General features: G+C 43.3%; 1 protein-coding gene across 3 annotated transcripts in view; it reads right to left on the bottom strand.

Annotated features, from left to right (window-relative positions):
* Positions 1 to 19,329, bottom strand: part of SASH1 (SAM and SH3 domain containing 1) — a 344,484-nt gene that overhangs the window by 91,350 nt on the left and 233,805 nt on the right. For all 3 annotated transcript variants that reach the window (XM_040238649.1, XM_040238650.1, XM_040238648.1), the window contains exons 3-4: positions 10,300 to 10,350; positions 10,128 to 10,177 (exon numbers count right to left, since the gene is read on the bottom strand). In XM_040238649.1, the coding sequence (XP_040094583.1) occupies positions 10,128 to 10,177; positions 10,300 to 10,350 (101 nt within the window). The remainder of the gene's footprint in view (positions 1 to 10,127; positions 10,178 to 10,299; positions 10,351 to 19,329) is intronic.

The raw sequence follows: 19,329 nt of genomic DNA, 5'->3' as shown, positions 1-19,329 counted from the left end.
GACCCCATTTCCATGAAATGTCAGTAACAGGCAAATCTACAGAGACAGAAAGCTGATTAGTGGCTGTTTAGGGGAGAGGAAGATGGGAAAATTCAGTGGAGACAGCTGAGAGACACAGGACTTCTTTTTGAATTGACAAAAATACTTCAAAACTGATTGTAGTGATGGCTGCAAAACTCTCTACACCCTAAAACCCACTGAACTTTACACTTTTTAACAGGTGAGTTGTGTGGTATGTGAACTATATCTCAAAGCTGTTACTAAGAATAAAATAGACACACTTTCCCAACAAAATTGCAGGTTTAAGAAGTTTTAAGGATTTTTAAAATTACTATAATATTTTATTTGTTTCTCCGTATCATGCCTTTATTGGAGATGCTTTGTGATCTGTTATTTCTATTTAACAGAGGAGGGAAAATCTGAGATGACTTGAACAAGACTGCAGAATGGAATTGAGTGGGGAGGGAAGGGGCAGCTTTTACAAAGAGATCTGGGGATTTGTGGAAACTACTGTTCTCTCTGCCACAAGTTTTTTAAAATGCTTTTAACAGGTGTCTTCTTAGGGCTAATATTCACAAACAAAAAGCACTTACTTCATATTACACTGCTAACATTTTAGGGAGATGCTGGAATATGCTAGCTAACAGATGAGACTAAAGTAGGTCTTCTGTAATCAAAGTCCTGGAAATAATCCACTTTTAGTTTTATTTCAAAGTACTGGGGGTGAATGAATTTAATGCACTTATTTAATGAGCACCTGTTCTATGTAAACCACCATTCTGGATGTTACAGAAACTCCAAAGAGAGGAAAAGAGTGAGCTCGTGGCCTCAAGGAGTCCATGATCATGCTAGGCTGGGTGGGAGCAGAAAAGTCCACAAACGGTTAGGGGTTTTCCTGATGGCTCAGCGGTAAAGAATCAGCCTGCAATGCAAGAGAGGCAAAGAGAAGCAGGTTCAATCCCTGGGTCGGGAAGATCCCCTGGAGGAGGACATGGCAACCCACTCAAGTATTCTTGTCTGGGAAGTCCCAAGGACAGAGGAGCCTGGTGGGCTACAGTTCATAGGGTTCCAAAGAATAGGACATGACTGAGCAACTGAGCATGAACAAGGGGCTAGAGCCAGGGGTGAGGGCATGAACTTGGGTCAGACAGAACAAACAAGATTGTTGGGCCCTTATTATATTCTTAATAGCTTACTGAAGCTTCCCTGGTAGCTCAGCTAGTAAAGAATCCGCCTGCGATGCAGGAGACCACAGTTCAATTCCTGGGGTGGGAAGATCTGTTGGAGAATAGATAGGCTACCCACTCCAATATTCTTGGGCAAAGAATCTGCCTGCAATGTGGGAGACCTGGGTTTGATCACTAGGTTGGGAAGATCCCCTGGAGAAGGGAAAAGCTATCCATTCCAGTATTCTGGCCTGGAGAATTCCAGGGACTGTACAGTCCATGGGGTCACAGATAGTCAGACACGAATGAGTGACTTTCACTTTCACTTTCTATAGCATACTGAAGGAAGTACTTTACTGATTATCTTCACTTTATAGTCATGAAATCTGTAGATAAAAAGATTAATTAACTAGCCAGGAGTTGCAGAGCTAGAAGAAAGAGCCTGGATTTCAACCCAGAGAATTGGTAACCTCAAGGCTAAAATGGTACTTCAACTGGATTGGGATTTTTGTTTCTTGCTCTGGGACCTTAGACAAAGTAATTCCCCTCAAAAGTAGCACAGACTTCGGTGAGTTCATGAAAAATTAAATGATCAAAGCACAATAAAAGCGACTAACACCAGTGTCTAATACGCAGAAATAACCCAAGGTCATTACACTGCTATAGCGTTAACAACAATGATGATGCTACATGTGACAGTATACGAAGAGACATCAAATGTTCCTGGATTTCAAGTGGTAGAAAGAACACAGCCAGCAAGGGGACCGAGAAAGCATGCAAGGAGAAGCGATCCTTAAAACAGGACTTAAAAGAAGGAAATGCTTTCCGGTCAGGAACACCAGACAACTCAGGAGATATTGGAAACAAGCTCCAAGGCCTGGAGCTGGGCCATGTGTCTGGGAGATGGGAAGAGGAAGCAATAAAGATGGGCTGGCTCTCTATTAGGGGGTGTTGATCACCAAGGTGAAAACCTGAAGAGATCCTGAGGTCCCTGCAGGATCTTAGCATCCTCTCGGTGTGCTGGGACCTAATCGTATTTCAGGGAGTAATTTCCTGAATTACTCTTTTCCAGTTCACCAGAACAGTGTTAAGGTCTCCCTTGGAGTAGTGAAGATGAAAAAGAGGGAGATGGGTCAAGTTACAGAAGTAGCAGCAACAAGATTTTGCAGAGGTCTTAGAATCATGAATGAAATGCAGAAGTAATAATGTAAAGCTCTGTAACGTGCAGAAAGTAGTCCCTGGGAAAAAGGGGGAATATACGGTCAGAGAATAGGTATTCACAGAGAGAAGGAAGAAGGCTAAAGGAGGAACAGTTCTACCATAAGAATGTGCAGCTTGGCGTGACTGGAATGGCAATGAGCAGACAACCGGCAAGAGGCTGAAACAGGCACGTCACCAGCTTGGGGGAAGGTTCAGAGGGCGCGGTATAGATCCCACACAGCTGCCCAGAGACAGTAGTTCAAAGCCACGGGTGGGTATAAGTATCTTGGGAGAGCTTGCAGGCTGGATGAAAGCTCCAGCAGGATAGCCAGGGTAAGGGGTGGGAGGAACACAGGGAGCTGCCAAAGAGTGGGCATAAAGTGAGGGGGAGAAACTGGAAACCACAATGTCATGGACACATACATGCTACGGCTGGAGAGAGCAATGTGACCAAGAGAAAATGTGAGCCAAACGCAGCAAGCATCTAAGGGCGGGGTGGGGCATTGGACCTTGGGAAGAGCATCTCAGCAGGGAAGGAAGAAAGGAATTCAGCTCTGGGGGAAAAGTTCAGCACTAAGTGGGGGAGAGAAATGGAATTATGGGAGGATGGCGAGATTCTCACAGGATGGAAAGGAAGTAAGCATTTTTATGAGTGTGTGCTCACTCTCCCACTCACTCATTTATCCAAAGTCTTTTATGTAAAAGATCCTGGGCTCAGTGTGGGAGGTGACCACACACACACACACACACACACACACAGAGGCGAGCCCATAACTGCTGTCCACTGCTCCCAGAGCAGGAGTGCTCAGGGGTGATGGAGCCCAGTAGCAAGATGCTCTATCTCCACTCTGCAGATTAGGGAGGACCTCCAGAAAAAGGCAGGACCAGAACTGAGTCGTTAAGGGTGAATGAAACCTGCACAGGTAAGGGGGGCTGGGGAGGATGGTGAGCATGAGAGACAGGACACCCCATCAGGAGGAGGAAGATGAAGCTCAGCGTCCATGGGAGAATGTGGCCCATCTGGAGACCGTAGGAACTTAACCAGCCTGAAGAGCAGATCAAGGGAAGAGATGGCCAGGCAGGCAGAGGGTGGGTTAGGAGGGGTGCAGAGAGAGAGGCAGGCAAGACCAGGAAAGCAGGCAATCGGGTGAATAGGCAGGAGGTGAGACAGAGTAAGGGGGACCAAGGGTGTCTTCCCTGGAGTCAAGAGGCAAAAGGAGGGAAAGAGAGATTTTTGAGCAGGTGGGGGCTGCAGGAAAGAAAGCTGACACCTTCAAGAGTTACCAGCTTGCCAGATGAAACAGATGAAACAATTTGGAGAGTGACGCAAAGTTCAAACGGAACAAATGCTTGCATAGAACATATATAAACTCTGTTCTATGCATTTTATCCGACTACAGAACACTGCTCCCACTGTATTTATCTTCCTCTTCCATCACACTGCTATATATTTTTAGACTTTTTCACCATAAAATAGTTGAAGTGTAGTCACAGGTAATGAAAGAAAGGGAAACTAAATCAGCGAATTTTCAACTCTAGTGAAAGACTTAGGAGAAAAGAACTTATAAATATTGGCGAAGGTGAAGTGTTGAGATTTATTTTGGCCCTTGCTGTCTCTATAGATAAACTTAAGAGACCCAGTATATATAAGAATAAAACTTGCTCCTACTTCCAAGGGAACATCAGAAGTGGAAGTTTTAACTGCTGTTATTTACAGAATGCTAATGAACTCATTTACTTCTCACCTCTCCATTTGCATAAGCAATACAACAACAAGTACTTTAGAATTAGACCTTCAAGGTTAGGAGCATGAATTTTTAAGTGAGATTCAATCTGGACTCTGCCACCTGTTAGTTGTGTAAACATGGGCAACTTATCAACCCCTCTGTGCCTCAGTTTCTGCATTTGTCAATGGGAAAACAACACCGAGACACTGGACTGTGCTCACACCTGATGCTCAGAGAACAGCTACTGTGGGAAGAAATGAGTGGGGTAAAGTGGAGGGTGTTGCACAGGGTTTCTAGAAAAGCTTTGTAAATGATGTGCCTTTGGCTTTTTTACCTTTGTGAGATGTCAGGGGAGTTTGTCATTTCCTTGGTTCTGTGCTGCCACAGCAAAAATTTGAAGTGACGGACAGACCAGTGTTACAGCTCGGTGTTACAGCTCAGTTTAATTTGGCAAGCAAAGGAAAATACATCCTCGAGGCATGAGCATGAGGGCGGGCTGACCCAAAAGACACCAACAGAAGCCCGCGGCTCAATTTTGGCTCCTCTTTTTATATGTTTTTTCTTCTCCCCTTGAGCCTGTGCTGTGAAAATTGGGCTAGTCAGGAGGGCTGTTTGCTTCACCTGCGGTTCTCATTTGGGTCCTCAGACCTTCCTTTGTTCTATTTTTGCAGGCTTTTTCCTTTCTTTGTCTTTGAGCCACCACTATTTTGGACTCCATTTTCCTATTCTAAGTACCTAACACCTTTTAGCTTCTTCCCTTTATCCTGCTTCTCCTTCCCTCCTGGAAGAGGCAGCAGCACTTTAAAACTGGAAGAAGGAAGGAAGGGAGCAAGGAGGAAGGGACGAGGGAGGGAAAAGGCAAGGAAGGCGGGGAAAGGACAGTCTGAGTTCCTGAAGGCTTGCATGAGCTGCAGTGCCAGTCTCGGAACCTGCCCATGAGCATGAATGTATCTAGTGAAACTTCCCTTAGTTAACAATACTACTTGTCAGGTTTTCTGTTATTTCTAACTAAACTCTGTTGGCACAACCTAAAAGTTGCAAGTTAAGTTCAATCTGAAGATCTTACTGAAGACTATAGCTCAGGGGACAGCTGCTCAGAGAGCTCTGAAAGGACTGATCCTAGGAGACCAGAGAGGAGCCAGGATAAACAGGGATTTTTCTTTCCCCCCAGAGGGGGAAAACATCAAAAGATTGAACATCAAAAGATTACTACTAATCACCAAAAAAAAAAAAAAAAACCCACCAAAATCCATATATTTTAAGTTAATTGTTTGGGTGACTTTCAACAAATTGTGGAAAATTCTTAAAGAGATAGGAATACCAGACCACCTGACCTGACTCCTGAGAAATCTGTATGCAGGTCAAGAAGCAACAATTACAACTGGACATGGAACAACAGACTGGTTCCAAATCGGGAAAAGAGTATGTTAAGGCTGTATATTGTCACGCTGCTTATTTAACTTATATGCAGAGTACATAGTGAGAAATGCAGGGCTGGATCAAGATTGCTGGGAGAAATATCAATAACCTCAGATATGCAGATGACACCACCCTTATGGCAGAAAGCAAAGAACTAAGGAGCTTGATGAAAGTAAAAGAGGAGAGCGAAAAAGTTGGCTTAAAACTCAACATTCAGAAAACGAAGATCATGGCATCTAGTCCCGTCACTTCATGGGAATAGATGGGGAAACAATGGAAACAGTGAGAGACTTTATTTTGGGGGGCTCCAAAATCACTGCAGATGGTGACTGCAGCCATGAAATTAAAAGACACTTGCTCCTTGGAAGAAAAGTTATGACCAACCTAGACAGCATATTAAAAAGCAGAGTCATTACTTTGCCGACAAAGGTCTGTCTAGTTAAAGCTATGGTTTTTCCAGTAGTCATGTATGGATGTGAGAGTTGGACCATAAAGAAAGCCAAGCGCCGAAGAACTGCTTTTGAACTATGGTATTGGAGAAGACTCTTGAGAGTCCCCTGGACTGTAAAGAGATCAAACCAGTCAATCCTAAAGGAAATCAGTCCTGAATATTCATTGGAAGGACTGATGCTAAGGCTGAAACTCCAACACTTTGGCCACCTGATGTGACGAACTGACTCAATGGAAAAGACCCTGTGGCTGGGAAAGATTAAAGGCAGGAGAAGAAGGGGATGACAGAGAATGAGACGGTTGGATGGCATCACCAACTTGATGGACATGAGTTTGAGCAAGCTCCAGGAGTTGGTGATGGACAGGCAGGCCTGATGTGCTGTAGTCCATGGGGTCGCAGAGTGGGACATGACTGAGTGACTGAACTAAATGAACTGATGTATGGGAAGATGCAGGAATCTGTGCTGTTTGAAATTACTCCTTAGGTATGCATCTTAATAGGGCCAGGATCCAAAGCACAGAATGCGTCCAGTTTTTTTCTCCATATAAAAGTCCCTGGGGTTGGGGCTGGGGGCTCTGCAGTGGCTGATGGCTCCACCTTTACAGAACTGTTGTGGAGGGAAACATTCCTTGCCTGCACCCATTCCATATAGATATAGTTATAAAAGATATTTTCCAACAAAAATCATTTCTCTCAGTTATTCTTGAGAATAACTGGCGAGTAACAAGAAACTTTAATAAGCATTCACCTTTTCAACCAGTCAACACAAAGCCAAGATTGGTGTAGTAAATTGGATAGTCTCATCAACAGGCCATGTAAATAGATATAAATAGAAGAGCTCTGTCGGCCTTCTTTAGTATATTTTCAGTGAAAGCATATGGAGGGCCTACAGACTGTAAGAAGAAAAAGGATGAATGGGGACTTTGTCAGACTAGGGAGGGAGGGTGGGTGGGTGGGTGGCAGCTGGCAGGTCCATATTCCATCCCCCCACCTCTCTCTCTCTATCCATGCATCCATCCACCCTTTCACCAGGCAGGTCCTGCATATCTCAGATGGTAAAGAATCTGCCTGCAATGCAGGAGACCCAGGTTCAGTCCCTGGGTTGGGAAGATACCCTGGAGAAAGGAATGGTTACCCATTCCAGTATTCTTGCCTGGAGAGTTCCATGGACAGAGGATCCTGGGGGGCTACAGTCCATGGGATCGGACAGGACTGAGGGACTAACACTACGTATCTAGAGACCAGAGTCCAAGGAACCTGACTTGTCAGGGTGCTCAGGTGCTGTCCTGCCAGGTATATCAGAATTCTCACTGCTGGTCTGCCCAAATAACCCACCTCCTGGGTCTTTTCCGGCCAGAGCTATAGTACTGCAACTTGAAAACTTTAAATGCTGTTGAATGCAAAATACCACTGAGAGAGGTGATGATTTGCACTATAAGTAGCCTGATACCTTCCTTAAAACAAGTTTTCACTGGGGGAGAAGGAAGGGCAGGGGTGCTGAGGCTCCTAAGACCACTGTGTGGGGAGGAGACAGTGGCTCTGGAAGGCAGGAGCCCCCAGGGCCCACATCACAGCTCCCGCATTTCCTGCTCTCACCTGTGCCTCCGCTCCTAAGGTTGTGCTGCTGTTGATCTGTCCACTTGTGTTTACTGAGTTCTCTTGCCTTTTGAATAAAAAAGTAGAAGAAACCTTCTGCCAATTAAATAGCACTGCTGACTCAGAAGGGTATTATGGTTGGCAGACACTCTGTAGTCACTAACCAGATACAACCAACTGGTTTGCCAGGTCATCCTCCAGGGCCTGCAAAGTTACCAGCAAGCATCTTCATTTGCAGAATAGCAGGATTTTGCATTCCAAAGTATTTGCAAGCACACAGGAGTGTATAGAAGAGAGCCTAAACACAAAAATTGGTGAGTCGAAGTAGAAGTCACATGGGAGCTCAGCACAAAATTCTTGAAACTTTTCTGTAAATTAAAATTCTTTTCAAGTTTTTTTTTTTTAAAATAAGAAGTATTATAGTTTTCAAAAACCATTAAAAGGGAAATGGAGAAAAAGATGTACGGAAACCTTCAAATTATTTAGAAACAACTAAATTCAAGGAAACCATTTACTAGAACATGGGCTTCCCGGGTGGTTCAGTGGTAAAGAACCTGCCTGCCAGTGCAGGAGACGCAGGTCCGATCCCTGGGTCAGGAAGATCCTCTGGAGGAGTAAATGGTAACCCACTCCAGCATTCTTGCCTGGGAAATCCCATGGACAGAGGAGCCTGGAGGACTACAGTCCATGGGGTTGCAAGAGTCGGACACGACTGGGCAGCTAAACAACAACAACAACAACAACAACAATTTACTAGAACAGAAGCAAAATGCCTGTATGACAGATGGGGAGGCTGGGGGTTGTCAACAGCTGTGTGTGTGTGTGTGTGTGTGAGAGAGAGAGAGAGAGAGAGAGAGAGAGGGAGGGAGAGAGAGAGAGAGAAATTTGGTAACCTCGGGAGGCTGTTAGTCTATCTCTGAACCGCAAGAGTCATGCCACATTTTACCAAGTGGAGCACATAAACACGGAAAGAATGACTGCCCACAATTGAGGGGAAGGAGAAACACCAGCCTAACTAAGATGAGTATAACTTTGGTGAGTCACTTCCTCTGAGGAGGAAAGTGACTTGTCCCCTGGTAGATTCAGAGATTGAGAGATCACCTGAGCTCTCAGGCTGAATCACGCCACAGAGGTAGCAAACCAGGTCGGAGGAGCCCACAGCCTCTCATGCGGAGCTGCTGCTCACCTTCAGTTCAACATCATCACCTCCAATTTCAAAACTGAGGTCAACTCAAATCTCTTGGCTACTTCAGCCTCCATACTACTAAGTCCCCAGGAGAATACGTGCAACTAAGACAAAGAAAATTCATGCTTATGGCACATTTCTCTTTCAACCTCGAGGGGGCAACGGCCTGGGATTTCTTCTGCTCATCACCCCCGACATTCCCCAGGCCTGAAACTGAATCCGCTCAGTGAGACGGAAGCTTTGGCACGGCAGCCTCCACTCCTGGAAGCCGCGTCCGTGCCAGCGCACACACACGTGGACGGATTAGGCAGAGCTGTGCTGTAAAGCACACACACACTCGCCTAACGTGTGCTTTTCATTCCAGAAATACTTTTGACGCCTAAACCACTTCTATGCCTCCCTTGGCCTCAAACAGTCTAAGTGGCTCTGTGCCAGAGGAAGTGTCTGTTTAAAGATGGGGACTTTCTCAAAATTTCTTTACCTCAGAAGATCATAAATAGAACCTTTTAGCATAATTATGATGGAATAAAGTAGAAAAGGGAAAGAAAAAAAATTGCTTTTTTTTAAGTGACGTAAAAGAAATACTGGAAATATAAACTATAACATAGAATTATCTTCCATGAGAGTCAAGATTACAGGGTCCAAGTTAGGACAAGTAAGCCAAAAGTACTACCTTTAATGGGAAAGGTTAGTGAGCATTTACCATCTTCTGTGACAAGTGTTTATTCTTGTTTTAAGGTGGCTCAGTGGTAAAGAATCTGCCTGCAATGCAGGAGACCCAGGTTCGATCCCTGGGTCGGGAGGGCATGGTCACTTACTCCAGTATTCTTGCTTGGAGAATTCCATGAACTGAGGAGCCTGGCAGGCTACAGTCCATGGGGTCACAAAGAGTCAGACACAACTGACCAACTAATACACACACACACACACACACACACACACACACTTCAAAGCAAGGTGCAGAGGGGTACTGTAATCATTGTTTTATTCTGGAATGTATTATACTTTTGTACTTTGCTTCTTTATGACTTCCATCCTGTATCAAAAACCAGTGTAAAAGAAGAAAACTATTTTGGTTGACTTGGCTGTCTCTTCCTTTTCTCCACGCTCACTTCCAGATATTTCAGGTTGACTTACAACAAGGAGTGTGAAATCAATAACATTTTGCAGAATCCTTGGGCATCACCAATTGAATTTACAGAATACACTTCTACCTAACCTACATACACACACACACACACACACACACACATGCAGGAAAATAACTTCAAGTTCCACAGTACATACACACTATGAGTACAATCACCTATCGCATTTCCATCAGAAAGGACCTAAAAGACACCTTAGAAATTCCGCTCCAGGACAGAAAGAGGAAAACTTACTTTCTTTCCACTTCTGGTGTTGACACGGCGCTACAGAAGCCAAGTGACTCCTAGGAGAGAAGATTCATAGGGTCAGTACAGGCAGAACAGCAGGCTTCATTGCATTTTTACATAATACCACTTTTTAAAAAAGACAGAAGCAAAAATAGATGATTAAAGTCACTGTGCTTACTTCGATCTGGGACCGCAGCTGAAGTGACGTGGGGCTGGCTTCGGGTTTCTCCTAAAACAGAACAGATGCTGGTTTAATGAGACTTCCAAACGTGGCACACACCAGAAAAGACAAATAATGTGTAAGAAGAGATGGGGGAGAGTTGGGAAATGCTAGGTTACAGTGGGAGGAGATAAACAGATTTTCTGAAAAAAACTGTTTTTTAAATGAGAGCCCTAGCCTTTTAAAAGTGAACTGTTTTCCAAATTACATCGCTTGACACTGGTGACAATTTTATTGCAGAAGAGAAAAGCACAATCTAACTGAAGAGTATGGAGAGTTAATGGTAAAATGATTTTCCGGATGAGACTAGGCCGTCACAAAGACACAGGATTTACTACAGTCCATTTATGTCATGAAGTCATAAAGAAGAGGCAGGGGATTCAAGGATTTTAGAGATAAAATCACAAAGGATAATACTCTTCATTTCACAGTTTTAAAAAACTGCACCCCTTCGAAAGAAAAAAAAGATACACCAGTTACCTGTGATTAAAATATATATTGAAATAAATAGGATAATGACATTATTAGAAGTGTCATGGCTACTATAGAAAAATGAGTTATACAAGTAAACAGAGAGCCACACTGATAGTTTTTCATAGCTAGAGAAAAACTTTAAATAGGTGCTAAAGCAAAGGTTCACACCAAAGTGCGGTCCAAGATCAGGGTGGCCCCTGGCTGATCAGTAAGTCATAAGCAGGAAAATGGGCAGTTTTAGAGGAAGGAGTAATATTGGTGATGTTGGTGAACATTATACAAGCTTGAAATATGAAATTGTGAAAGTTTTCCGATAATCCTATTGTGTTCTTAAAGATCACTATCTTCTTTCGGGACTACATGGGTACTATATGAAGACTGTTTTCTTAGTTAACATTAGTCAGTTAACATTCAGGAAATGGGCAAAGATCATCTCAAATTACAAATTCTCATTTGCATCTAATTGCTTTTTTTTTTTTCAGTTTGACTAGTTCATCTTTAGCACAATTATAAATCTAGACCAATATTTTCAAATGCAGCCATGAAATGTAACTCCAAACAAAAGTATGAATGTAAACAAGGTAACAGGAATCCGGTACAAATACAGAAGATAAAATGAGAGTGTTGGAGTGGTTACATCTGAGAATGGGGTGATGTGGATAGGCAGACCACAGGAGAAAACTGTTTTAATGGACTGGCAACCCACTCGACTCCAGTTCCAGGACCTCATTTGTTATGAAAAATATCAGAGTGGTATGAAGTCCCACTGAACTTCTCTCTGGTTAACATTCTCCTGGTTTGTATTACCACTTTCGTTTATAATGATCAAATACGTATTGTCGTAAAACAATAAATGGAAATGTTTGAGTGACATTCCAAGTCTGATTGGTATGATGTCAGGCTCAAGTGCAATCAACAAAAGGGATACGTATTTTGGAGGTTCTTGGTGCTTAGAAACCTATCTGGTGCCCTGATACCAAACCTTTTAGGATCAGTACATAGAGAAATTTACAAACTTCAACTGTAGGAAGTAAGCAAAGGTAGAGTTTGCAATTTTTTCATCTTAAGTCTTCCCATTCAGGAGGATATGGAAGCCTCAGAATTATGACTCAACTCTATTAGTTCCTCTGAAATTTTCTCTGAAATTGTCCTTCTAGCACCCAACTCCATACTCATCAACACAAAGTAACTGATTCAACTCTTCCTGTCCTCTGTTCTTAACTTTCTTTATACTCCAAGTCTCTACTTACGAGATAATGCAGATCATGATAAGAAATTACCTGCTTTTACTGTAATTTTTATCTGCACTTTTCTAATAAATTTTATTTACTGTTGCATCATTTGTTACTCCACATAATAAACACAATATTTATGGTATATTATGCAAAATGTACCCATTCCTGCATACAAAGCTGATGCTTGTTAACAATCATATTAAATGTTTGATGATCTGGAACTAACACTCTAAAACAATTCATTTTCACGTGTTAGTTTGTCACTTATAATAGACATTTGACTGTGCTTTAGCTACTTAGGAAATTGGTTGGGGGTGTAAGTTTGATGTATAATGCATTACAATTCACCCCATTAAAATAATGGACCCAGTTAGTTTCCATGCAGAACATCTGTTTTATCAGGAACAGAATATGTTGAACAGGAGATCTCGCGCTGGGATTGTTTCTAGTGCTTTTCCACCCGCAGAGTATGTCACAATGTGATTCAGAGGAAACATTATTAATTTCATCTCTCAAGGAGAGACAACCACCATTATAATGCGGGATTTCTTAGGCTAAATGTACTCTAAAGTAAAAACACTACACAAGTGAGGAGAAGCTTGTAAAACTACCCACTAAATTAAGGACCTATTTGATGTTTGGTGAGAAAACAGACTGGGCTCTTTGGCAAAATTCCACTATTATGATATTGATAGATGTCACATGATATTAATGGCAAACATGCAAAAGACTACCATTCTGTCATGCACTTGTTAATATGATGAAACCCATGTGGACCCACCATCGAGCCTAAGAAACAGAACATCACAATAAAGAGTTAACACTAGCAGGTACTGATGTACAGCTGGATAAAACGCCTTCTGTGCAGACCATGAGACAAGTTTGGAAATGTGTCATACACACTTGAGGAAAACAGTGCTGGACAGTTTTTTATTCTGTTTAGCACTAAAAAAGAAATAGATTTCTTCCACTGCACAATGTGAAATGAAAAGGTGTGGAAGAGCCAGGCAGAAAGAGCACCATCACTGGTACTGTTTGCAGACATGTATGTATACATGCACATATGCATGTATGCAGCAATAAGGGGTATTGCTTACATAATAAAGAAGGATGGATTCAGGTCAAGGTGGGCAGAGAATGTGCAGCAAAACAGATGGACCTAGAGATTATCATTCTAAGTGAAGTAAGTCAGATAGAGAAAGTCAAATACCTTATAATATTACTTATATGTGAAATCTACAAAAATGATACAAATAAGCCTATTTACAAAACAGAAACAGACTCATAGAAAGCAAATCTAAGGTTATATAAAACAGAGGAATAAATCAGGAGCTTGGGATTAACAGATACACACCACTATATATAAAATACATAAAAAAAGGTCCTACTGACAGCCCAGGGAGCTATATTCAATATCCTGTGATAAACCATAACGGTTTATATTTTTTTGGAATACATACACACACACACACACACACAGCTGGATCACTTTGTGGTACACCTGTAACTAACATGACATTGTAAATCAACTATACTTCAATTTTAAAAAATTAAAAGAACTATTAAAAAAAAAAAAAGAATGGGCAGAGAAAGGCTCCTCAACATCTTCCTTCCCTATCCATTTCCCAGTTTAGGCTGCCCCCTTCTCCGTTCCTAATTCAGCCAGTGTAATGAAGGGAATAAGCTATGGTTTTTCCAGCAGTCATGTATGGATGTGAGAGTTGGACCATAAACAAAGCTGAGTGCTGAAGAACTGATGGTTTTGAACTGTGTGTTGGAGAAGACTCTTGAGAGCCCCTTGGACTTCAAGGAGATCAAACCAGTCAATCCTAAAGGAAATCAGTGCTGAATATTCATTAACGGGATGCTGAAGCTGAAGCTCCAATACTTCAGCCACCTGATGTGAAGAACTGACTCACTGGAAAAGACCTAATGCTGGGAAAGATTGAAGGCAGGAGAAGGAGACGACAGAGGAGATGGTTGGATGGCATCACTGACTTGACGGACATGAGTTTGAGCAAGCTCCAGAAGATGGTGATGAACAGGGAAGCCCAGCATGCTGCAGTCCATGGGTCGTAGAGAGTCGGATATGACTGAGCCACTGAACTAAACTGAATGAGGGGAATGACACCATCCTAATGGCACAAAGAGAAGAGGAACTAAAGAGCCTCTCGATGAAGGTGAGAGAGGAGAGTGAAAAAGCTGATTTAAAACTCAACAATTAAAAATGGAAGATCATGGCATCTGGTCCCATCACTTCATGGCAAACAGTGGGGAAAAATGAAAACAGTGACATACTCAGTCACAGTGTAGAATTCTAATCACTAACCTGCCAGGGCATTCACTAGAAGGATCCTTAAACACCAGTGATTGATTATTTCTGCAATGGCTTCTGTATTTCTGAATTGGTGTAAACACCAATGATTATCCCTGCAAAGGCCTCTGTATTGTGAAAGCACATACTACTTTTATATTTTTAAGCATAATACCTATTCTAAAAAATTAAATCTGATAATAACTTTACTTTTATCTCAACAATTAAACATTTCTTAAGAAATATCAAAACAATTTCTCAAATTAGGCCATGCCCTGTTTAAAACACTTTCATGAAGTTAAAAAATTTTTAATAACTTATGTCATAAAGCTGTGCAAGCACCTTATGTTTAACAATAAAGGTCCATGATGATTTTAGAAATAATCTCATATTCATAGTTTGACTGAAAGAAACTAAACCATAGTACTATATAGTTTTTTTAAGAAAGGAATTAGATGACAAAAAGAATACTGGGGGGGAAAACCTCATATCCATTTCTTGTCAAATTGGACAATTTCTGGAAACAATTCCCTGAATGTTTATTATGTCTAACATGTATGCACAGGCATGCTAAGTCGCTTTAGTCATGTCTGACTCTGCGACACTATAGACCATAGCCAGCCAGGCTCCTCTGTCCATGGGATTCTCCAGGCAAGAATACTGGAGTGGGTTGCCATGCTCTCCTCCAGGGGATCGATCTTACCGACCCGGGGATCAAACCCGCACCCCTTTGTCTCCAGCATTGGCAGATGGGCTCTTTACCGCCAGCACCACCAGGGAAGCCCGTGTCAAACACAGAAGCAAAAATAGAAAAGTGTTTCAAGATGACGTAAGTGGTTTCCTAAAACCAAAACATGAGAGCACGTGTGTGCTTCCACCCACTTGGGCATGTGCACACGCACTCACACATGGGCAACACACATACACACACAAACACACTCTGCAGTCACACCAGTGAACCAACCAGTGAAGCTGCTCAGTTGTGTCCGACTCTTTTCGACCCCATGGACTGTAGCCTACCAGGTTCCTCCATCCATGGAATTTCTCCAGGGGATCTTTCCGACCCAGGGATTGAACCCAGGTCTCCCGCATTACAGGAAGTTGCTTTACCGTCTGAGCCACCAGGGAAGCGGTCACACCAGTCGAGGTCAAATAGGAAACTGAAGTTCTGACCTCCCATGCCTGGGTTTTCACTCTGAAGCACTACACTCGCTGTGCAATATACCAATGTAAAAATCCACTCATGGAAGAATAGGGCCTGGAAAACAAGTACCCAACCCTCACTCCCACACCAACTTTGCTTTCATGCTTTTGTGGAAATCCACACCTCTCCCTCCCTTAATGCCGGCAGTGCTGGAAGCCAAAGGAACTTCACAGCTGAGAAAGCAAGAGGGATAAACCCATCTGCTGTTCCAAAAGCAGGGAGGAAGAACATCAGGAGCCCAGCAGCTCTGCTTAGCACCAAGTTCTCCTCCACCTCGCGTACAGGAAGAGAAAGGCAGAAAAAAGCAAGAGGGCTGTGTGCTTACAACTTTCAGCCACAAGTGAGGTGCAACAGGCTCTGACCAATGTATTCAATGCATGGCAGCAACAAAGCTCTGAATTGCCAGGCAAAGGTGCTGCTGGTGGTTGATGGGGACTTTCCTGGTGGTCCAACGGCTTAGACTCCACACTCTCAATGCAGGAGGCCTGGGTTCGATTCCTGGTCAGGGAACCAGATCCCACATGCCTTAACTAAAGATCCTACATGTCACAACAAAGCCCTAGCACAGCCAAATAAATAATTTAATTAATTTAAAAAAGACACATGTGGCATCCATCACTTAACAGGGAGACCGAAGTGATGGCAAGTCCCTGCTGGCCATGTATCCTCACCTTGTCTGACACCTGCATTCCAGCCCATCAATGTGGCATGTGTTCATTCTACCCGGTTTTAAACCTCAGTGTTTTCTTGGGAATTTTCTCCCTCCCATCACATTAGGAGATGCTGCTTCTCCCTTCTCACAGACAACGCATCTGCTCTCACAGACACCAGCTTCTTTGCCGTTCCCCTCACAGACCTGGACCACAGTGCATAGCAGAGTGGGAGACGCTGACTTCAAGCTGGTAGAATTATGTTCCAATCTGGCTCCCACTTTAGATCTCAGTTTTATTTTCTTTGGCTTTTCCAATGGCAACAAAAGATAAACAGACCATCTGATTGTCTTCAAGTTCCTTTCCGACTCTGAAATCCCCGGATGCAGCATTGTCATGCCCACTCAAGCTCTACTGTCCAATAAACCTCGAAATCCTAATGCTTTGTCTTTGGTGTTTAAAGTGCTTCATGCATCATGAGTGAGAAGATCAAACCAGTCTCCTGGTCAATCCTAAAGGAAATCAATGCTGAATATTCATTGGGCGGACTGATGCTGAAGCTGAAGCTCCAATCCTTTGGCCACCTGATGCAGAGAGAGCCAACTCATTGGAAAAAACCCCTGATGGTGGGAAAGATTGAGGTCAGGAGAAGGAGGGGGTGACAGAGGATGAAATGGTTAGACTGCATCACCGACTCAATGGATATGAGTTTGAGAAAGCTCCAGGAGATAGTGAAGGACAGGGAAGCCTGGCATGCTGCAGTCTGTGGGATCGCAGAGTCGGACACAACTGAACAACAACATCACAAGCATTAGAATCGCCTGGAAGCTGGTTAGAAAGGCAGTCTTGGGCCCCACTTCCCACCTCCTGCATCAAAATCTGCATTTTACCAAGACCCTCAGCTGATCCGTATGCCCACATCAATTTGAGAAGCACAGGGCTTTGTACTCTGTGTCACGTCTATGTTCCAAAATCTTTTTCAAAATGTGGAAACACAGTACAGCCAGGATAAAGGTCACATTTCTGAAGGAGAGGCCCATTGAGCCAACTGGTCAGCTCATAAACCCTCCTCTTAGAGACTGGGTGCTGGGTCCACTGTCCCCTGAGTGGATGCTTTCCTAGTGTTTCACTCTCACTCATAACTACCTGGAATGCCCTGCTGCTTCCTGTCCACCCAGATCCTAGTCATCCTTCAGCTCTAGCTACAAACCCATCTCTCCTTTAACCTTCCCTGCCCAGCTGTGTCTTAAACACTATGCCTGAGGGTCCTTATGTGGAGGTACTCTTAGGCTTGGGGCTTCCCAGGTGACACTAGTGGTAAAAAAAAAAACCTGCCTGCCAATGCAGGAAACAAAGAGACGAAGGTTCAGTCCCCGGGGCAGGAAGATCTGCTGAACGAGGGCATGGCAACCCATTCCAGTATTCTTGACTGAAGAATCACAGGGACAAATCACAGAGCCTCGTGAGCTACAGTCCATGGGGTCACAGAGTTGGACATGACTGAAGTAACTTAGCAGACACACACTCTTCTGCTCACTTTATTTTATTCCCTCAAAGTAAAGGGCTTCCCTGGTGGCTCAGAGAGTAAAACATCTGCCTGCAATGCGGGAGACCTGGGTTCGACCCCTGGGTCACCAAGATCCCCTGGAGAAGGAAATGGCAGTCCACTCCAGTACCCTTGCCTGGAGAAAGAATCCCATGGACGACGAATCTGACTCTTTGCGACCCCATGGACTGTAGCCCGCAGGCTCCTCTATCCATGGGATTCTCCATGGTGCAATGAACAAGACGGATCCCTCTTCTCATGGGCGTTTCTCTCCAGTCTTGCACAGGCTCTCTGCTCAGAAGTGCTCGAGGGCTATCTATTGATTTGATTTGCTTATGCTTGTTTATTTTGCCAGTGATTCTGACTCTTCCACTGATTTCTGTTTCAGGTCTCACTGACTGGAACATGTATTTTCATGCTTTAAGACTTCTTTCGGGTTGCAGGGAGTTACATCAGTAAGTAAAAGCAATTCAGCAAATACTCTCAAAATGATCTACAACTTAGATCTGTAAGAACTTAAAAGGAACAGGCGGTATTTAATCACTCTTAAGGTAAAATCTGCAGTGGCCTGTGTGTTCTCAGTCTGGCCCCATACCTTGTCATGTCTTGTTTCACCTAAATCGTTCACAGGTGAAACAGGAAGCGTTCGTCATTTTCAGGTTCCTATAAATAAACTCACAGCCTAGCATATAAAATTTTTTCCAGTGAGTGAAAGTGAATGGAAAACTACTCCCATCCCACCACATCAAACAAGAAAGTTCCCAAGGAAAAAAAACTCTTTTTTTCCACAGCTGAATGCTATCCCACTGACTGCAACTTTAAAGCCTAACCATAATTCACACAGATCAGTGAATTTCTAGAAGCAGTGATAAGAAAGCAACAAAAGTGGCAATTTCTACCTAGCCATCACCGCCCTGTGCTGTCTCCTTGCTGCCTTAGCCCATGTTCTCCAAGCATTTGTTATATATTTATTAGACCTCTTCATGTTGCAAAAATGACTTAGAATGGCTTATGAAACTTAAGTGCAATGTTACAGGATAAAGTTAAAAGACTAATGTAAATGATACAAAGAGGGAGAAAAAGCAAGATTCTATAGTGAAACCGGTCCATGAATTATGTTAGTTCACAAAATACAAGTTATGGAGACCACATATTTGAAGGGGCTAAGCTTTTGAACTGTGGTGTTGGAAAAGACTCTTGAGAGTTCCTTGGACTGCAAGGAGATCCAACCAGTCCATTCTAAAGGAGATCGGTCCTGGGTGTTCATTGGAAGGACTGATGTTAAAGCTGAAACTCCAATACTTTGGCCACCTCACGCAAAGAGCTGACTCATTGGAAAAGACTCTGATGCTGGGAGGGATTGGGGGCAGGAGGAGAAGGGGACAACAGAGAATGAGATGGCTGGATGGCATCACCGACTCGATGGACATGAGTTTGAGTGAACTCTGGGAGTTGGTGATGGACAGGGAGGCCTGGAGTGCTGCAATTCATGGGGTTGCAAAGAGTAGGACACGATTGAGCAACTGAACTGAACTGAACTCAACTGAAGCTTTCTAATGTTTAAT

The sequence above is a fragment of the Oryx dammah genome, unplaced genomic scaffold (assembly GCF_014754425.2).
Source record: "Oryx dammah isolate SB20612 unplaced genomic scaffold, SCBI_Odam_1.1 HiC_scaffold_4, whole genome shotgun sequence".
NCBI lineage: Eukaryota > Metazoa > Chordata > Mammalia > Artiodactyla > Bovidae > Oryx > Oryx dammah.
Note: the sequence above shows the minus strand (reverse complement) of the source record. Positions and strands in the feature narration are given on the sequence as shown.